The following is a 6,320-nucleotide window of genomic DNA, read 5'->3' as shown; positions in this document are numbered from 1 at the left end:
CTGAGTACAGGAATAATTTTAAAGATAACGTGTTTTTACAGGTTTTTTTTAATAACAAATATCTCCAGCTTCAAAATATTCAAAGTCAAAAACCTATATATTTAGTATTTAGTCAAATTATAGGAAGGAAAAATTTAGCAAGAAAATGGATAAGCACCTTTGAGAATTAAATTTAAACCTTAATATATCATTACTGCTTATGTTCTTTTTCACAAAATAGATAACTAATTAATTCTCCTGTGTTTAGGACACTTGGTAGTATCCAAAGAATAATATCTCATATCTTGTAAAAGAAATCATTTGTACAGTAGGTCATCAGAAACATTTTGCTAAGTAGAAACTAATGGCTATTATGATTGATTAATTTCAGATCTTTAGAAGGATAAATGTAGCCAATTGTGGTTTCTCAATGCATCTTAGATGGACTTCTAAATAAAAAATACATCGAGAACAAAAACACTCACTGGCTGTTGATTTGGGATATAAACTTTTCTTGCCAGGGAAATAAACTACACTGTTAACTTTAAGAAATGTGTTTGTTGTTTCATATAAAATGCCAAGGCTGACTCCAAGAAGGTCACAACCAGAATTAACTCTGTACAGCAAGAACATCTTCTTCTACTAAGGACAGTTCCAGGGTATTCTCATTAGCGCCGGTTTTCATCCTGAAGTTGAAAGAACCATAGAGTTTTGCAGACTCTTTGGAAGAGGCAAACCTGTTGCGACGATAGAGCTCCCCCTTCCACATAGACATCATTAGCAAACAGGACAAAACAACCCCCCCAAGGGTGAGGAGGCAGAGTCCTGCAATCACACAGCGGTCCAAGTGAGCCCCCAGCCTTGCACTTTCCTTCTCCAGGCGTTCCATCTCTCGGGCCGCCACTGTGTTGGGATCCACTGTCACTTCCCGTGGGACAATGTAAGAGATGATCACCAGTAAGATGCCAGTGACCAAGAACAAGATGGCACTGATGAAACCATAGTCTACTGACTTCCCGGAAGATGTGGCCTCTGAACTTGTATCGTCTTCATCTTCAGATATCAGGGAAATGGCAGCCTCATGGGACCATTCATTTGAATTTCTCCAACCGAGGTCTCCCAGGTGATTACTCCCTTTTGATGAAGGGGAGCTCCGGTTCCTCTGCTCCAAGTTGACATTCTCATCCACATATGTAAAAGAAGTTTCTAATTCCTGGCTACAGCAGTTGCAGACTTTCCGCTCCGCTGTAATTTGGTTGTTCCCTGAGTTGAGAGGTCCTGATGGGAAGGAGTCTGGCTGAATAACACTGTCTTGCAGAGAGGGGGTGGGGGAAGCTGGAGCAGGGCTAAGTTTAGACCCTTCTAGCTCAGCTGCTCTTGGTATGGATGCACAGTGTCTCTGGCAGCAGAGAGCAGCTTTGGTGGCTGCTGCATCTGCCTGGTCCCCAGGAGGCCCTGGTGAACTCCAGTGGACAGCATCGCACAGAACTGTCTGACTGCCCTTCTTTGCAAGGTAGTGGAGCTCCATTGGAGCTAGTCAAATATCCCCAGTAGTTTCCAGAAATTCTGCCAACAGCAATACAGTACAGATAAGAACCCAACAGCAGCTAAGGCTGCACTGCCAAAAGAGCTACTCCTGAGGCCCCCATCTCCTCTGCAGCCACAGTTGTAGACACCTCAGCCAGTTCCTCCTGAAAGGGTAAAAGGAGAGGATACCTAATGGCAGGAAAGTGTAAAGGGGATAAGTCCTCTGACTTATCACAGGTATCAACACTAAGAAACTTAGGTCAGGGTAGAGAAGGCGCACGGAGGAAGTGGGAGTGTCTCTGAAGAAAGCACTGCCGTCACCAAGCCAAATTTATCCAAGGACACTCACACATTTCTGTGACAGGATCCCTCAAATGAGAAGGCAGGTTTCCTGTATAGAGACACAAATAAGAAAGGCAGGGACCTTTTTTAGCAGACCTGCTGATTTTCTGGAGAACCTGGGGCAGCAGAGACTACCTAACAACTCAGTCAGATCACAAGTGTTTACACTCTTGATTCTAATACAGCGTCACCGGGGAATGAATATAGGGCCCCATCAGTTGGGCTCCACTGGAACTGGGGCTCAGCATTTAGACAGAATAGCTCTGAAGTGGATGAAAAATGGCTGATTTATCAGTCACTTCCCTATGCTTGTACCTCATACAACTGCTAGTGACAGAGCTCTCTATTCTCAAGATGCTAGGTACTTTCAATGTGCTTCCACGCTCAGCCTATCCCCTCAGTGTTACATGAGGGAAGCATGTTCTCTACTGGGAAGTATGTAGACAACAAAGCTCACTGTGTGATTCCTGTAAAATCCCAGCCCACTCCTCCATACAATCACAGCTGCCAGCTCCAGGTCTGTTACTCCAGCTCAGTGGATCTAAGTTCCTCTCCCTCTGCATGCTTTGCTAGCAAAAGTGCACAGGAAATTGACCACCCAGAAGTTTTTAACCATAAGTCTACAAGTAATGGAAAATTCAAAAAAAAAAAAGCAAGTTATAAACCTAAGGAGTTACAGTTTTGTTGAGGAAAAAGGTGAAAAGCTATTTTCAAGATTATCTATGGAACTTTGTACCCAAGACATTCCTCTCCCCCCCCCCCCAGGACCCATCCACCCCCCCCACCCCCCGCCCCCAGCAAGGGACATTTCTGGGACAGAACTCTGAGTTAAGCAGAAAACCAATGTCTATTTTCCCTCTGCCTCTGCTATCCATCCCAAGGAACACAAATCTAATTTCCACTATCACCAAGTACAGGGTTCCAAGCAAGAGCCCCATTTATTTTGTTTCCAAGTCTAGGGCAATGACTGATTTAACTCATGGCTTGGGGCTTTTTATGCTTCAAAATTCACAGCTCCGGCAGCTAGAAAAGCTCACCTGAAGTCTACCTGGCTACTCAGAACACACACACACCCCCAGCACAACCGATCCAGAGGTTCCCTTTAGCAAGTGGACAGGACCCGTCAATGAACGAAAAGATGGTAACAGATTTCATAAATTATTGAAATGAGAAACCTCCCAGTTCCAGTAGACATGAGGCGCTCTGATTAACCTTTGGCACAATTAACCCGTCCCATTGGACTACTTCAGATAAAAAAATCGGCAGTCTCTTATGCGACTTCCAATTTAAAACAAAGGGGGGAAGAAATCACCCCTTAATTCCCTTCGTCTGCTTCCCTCCTTAAAGAAGAGTGGTCCCCGTTCTTCTCTCGGAGATACACGAGCTGCAGTTTATTTCCTATGCAGCTCGATAATCCGGGACTTCCATCCTCACTGGAGAATGGATAATCCCAGGGGATCGGCTAAAGCCTCTTTCCTTGCGCCCCCTGCCTCTCTTCTCTCCCGTCTGTTGAAGAGCGCCGTTAGGGAAACTGCACCTCACAGCGATGGGACACTCTTTCCCTCCTCCGTCCGCGGTCCTCACCGAGCATTCACATTTGCATTGGCAGCAACTGACCCCCGGGAGGCTACCCCGGCGGCGGCGACCTCCGCGATCCGACCTGCGCGCCCTGCGCTGGGGGCGCGCGCCGCCCGCCAGCACCAGGCAGCGGTGCACCCAGCAGCACCACGGGATCGATCAATACGTTCCTGGCGAACTCAGAGCCCGCCGGGCACCCGGCGTGGGGTTGTGTCCGCAGAGTACCCCGAAGCCAGGCGAGCACAGTGGGTAGGAAGTGGGGACACGCGCCCCTATTGCGCCTGGCTCCGGGGCTCTCTCCCGCTCCCCAACGCCTCCTCCTCGTCCCGCTCTCCGCCACTGACCTCCTGCCGCGGCTGCCCGGGGCGGTTTGCAGCCGAGAGCTCCTCCCTGCGCCGCTGCTCGCGAAAGTCGCCGGATCGCCAGCCGTGGCACTTGTAGCCTCCGCGCGCAGCTCGGCTGGCTGGGTGGGCAGCGCCCGTCCCGCCGGTGGGGCGGGGCGGGGAGGGGCGGGGCAGGGCGCTCCCTCTGGCTGAGCATACCGGGAGATGTAGTCCAGGGGCGGTCTCCCCGCCTCCCCCTGTAGCTCTGCTGTCTCCTGCCCAGTGGGCATTGCCCTTTCTAAAGACAGGTTTCCGCTGTGCCACCGTGCTCCTGCCTGACACTTCACAAGAAAGCGCTGGCTCTTAAACTCAGGGTGGGGCCCTCAGTCTCATATGTGGACACGGCTGGGGCGAAGAGGTGTATATTTAGTTCCACCTTTGCTCCAGGCGATATGTATGTCTTATTTAATAGGAAAAAAAAAAAAAAAAAAAAAAACAACTTCAAAGCAGATTTTATTCATCCTCAGTTTACAGATGAGAAACCAAGCTGAGAGAAATTAGGCGCTTTATCCAAGATGACAAAGACTGTAAATGGTAGCTAATAAATTGCGTCTAGGAATCAGATTCTAAAGTCATTGCCTTGATCACAAAATCATGGAGAAGAGGACCATCCAGAGTAAGGGATTGTCCTGCATCCTATGACTAGCTGAATGTGTGGTATGTGTTGAATTATGAATAATGATCTAAAATAACAATAGTTAACCTAAGTGGCACTAAGGCAGGATTCTCTTTTGATCAGTAACTCATTTAATGGTTGCAATTTTTAGAGTTCTGTCACTTTTACAGAAGAGGAAACTGAGTTACAAAGAACTTGAGTAATTTTCCCAGAATCATTAGCAGAGGTTGGGCTGGGACCCTCCAAAATTCTAAGCATTATGCTATCTGTAGTGAATGGGAAAGTAAGTAACCAGAAGCAAGAAAAGAAAGTGAGGGGGAAAGGAAATGTAAAGATTGAAGCTACTGGGTTATGAGTCTCAGGAAAGGTCAAAATAGTTTCTTTGGGATACTATCCTCTTTCCAGTGTTAGTGGACTGTAGCAGCCAACAGCCAAAGAGAATGTGTGGTTTGTGAATCATCTCCAGGTTTTCAGCATCTCCCTTGGAGTGATTCCAGAGTTATTAATAGTTTTTATCTCTCTCTCTCTCTATATATATATATATATAAGGGGAGCAAAAGTAGGGTTATAATATTTATAACATTTTGCTGCTACTGTAAACTGCTCATAATGCTTATGAGTTGTCCACATAAATATGGTAGCTTGCTTTCAAGTGGTAGAGCAGTCCCCTAGAAAGATGACATCTTTGGTTTTCCTCTATATTAATAGAGTCCAGTCTCACAGTATTGGGGGCACAGTGCGTGCTGGATAAATTCCACCCATCTGTGTTTTATGGACTCCACCTCCACCTCCATGCCAAAGATATCCCAGGCACCAAGGATTACAACTACCATCATACCGTGAATATACCATGACACTTGACACCTTGAATGAGGAATTGCTGGGAATTAAGGGTGGAGTTAAGCAGCCATGCTTGGTATAAAACTGAACACTTTGGGGCCTGCAGGGGACTTGGTTTTCCAGCCTTTATCATGCATGCAGGGGTCAGCTCAGACAGCATTACTAGTAGGATGCATTGATAAATTAATCCCTCTTTTTATCTCTTTCTCTGAGCTTCCCTTCTCTCATTTCCCTTGTAAATAAACCTTCTGTTAAATTTTCCTGGATGCCTGGCCTGAGTCTTGTCCTGAGTTTTTAAGCATGTGGGTGAGGACTCATATCCAAGCCATCCGTTTCCCCTTGGTGTATGTAGCTCTGTAACAATTGTTCCAAGGATTTCACAATCCATTCCATTTAAATTTTTTTTTTTCCCTGTGACTTATAGCCAGTTTGGCCATTGTTAATAAACAAGACATGTATTATGCTTTCTTCTCCCTTGCTTGTTACATTGTTTTCCATTGAGATTATCCTTCCTTTATTTGGCTTTTCTGTCCACTCTTCAAGGAATAATTTATCAAGCCAAACATGCAGGGGCTCATTTTTTCTTAGTCCTATATATTTAAAAGAAAACAGCACGACACTGTACATTAACTGGAAGAGAGCAAATAAGAAGTTGAAGAAATTTGAATTCACATTCAACAAGGAGATGTGGAAGGAACTTGGGATATTTAGTCAGAGGAGGCATCTTAGAGTAAATAAGAGCTACTTTTAAGAACATGAAATTTGTAAAGTAGAAGAGAAATTTATATTGTGGTTAACAAAGGAAAAAGAAAAACTAATGACAAAATAGTGCTTATCGTTCATGTGTTATCACATTAATTACTAATATGTTTTCACCTTTAATTCTTATGCTAACTCTACAAAGGAGCCAGTGTTATTGTACCCTTTGAACAATGTAGAAATTGAGGTCTGAAAGATGTAGTCTCTTTCCAAAGGTATGAGAATTAATAACTGGTAGAGCCACAATTCTAACTTGGATTTGTCTGATTCCAAAATGTGGATCTGCTCACCATCAT

At 45.2% G+C, this 6,320-nt stretch overlaps 1 protein-coding gene across 1 annotated transcript; it reads right to left on the bottom strand.

Moving 5' to 3' along the window:
* Positions 1–589: 589 nt before the first annotated feature.
* Positions 590–1,507, bottom strand: TMEM74 (transmembrane protein 74; the record flags this gene model as incomplete). The annotated part of the gene is made up of 1 exon (XM_084229839.1): positions 590–1,507. One exon carries the CDS (start codon positions 1,505–1,507, stop codon positions 590–592), a length of 918 nt encoding a protein of 305 aa, XP_084085965.1.
* Between the last annotated feature and the right edge of the window lie 4,813 nt (positions 1,508–6,320).

This window comes from Talpa europaea, assembly GCF_964194135.1.
Source record: "Talpa europaea genome assembly, chromosome: 3".
Lineage (NCBI taxonomy): Eukaryota > Metazoa > Chordata > Mammalia > Eulipotyphla > Talpidae > Talpa > Talpa europaea.
The sequence above is the reverse complement of the archived record's forward strand: the minus strand, read 5'-3'. Positions and strand labels throughout refer to the sequence as shown.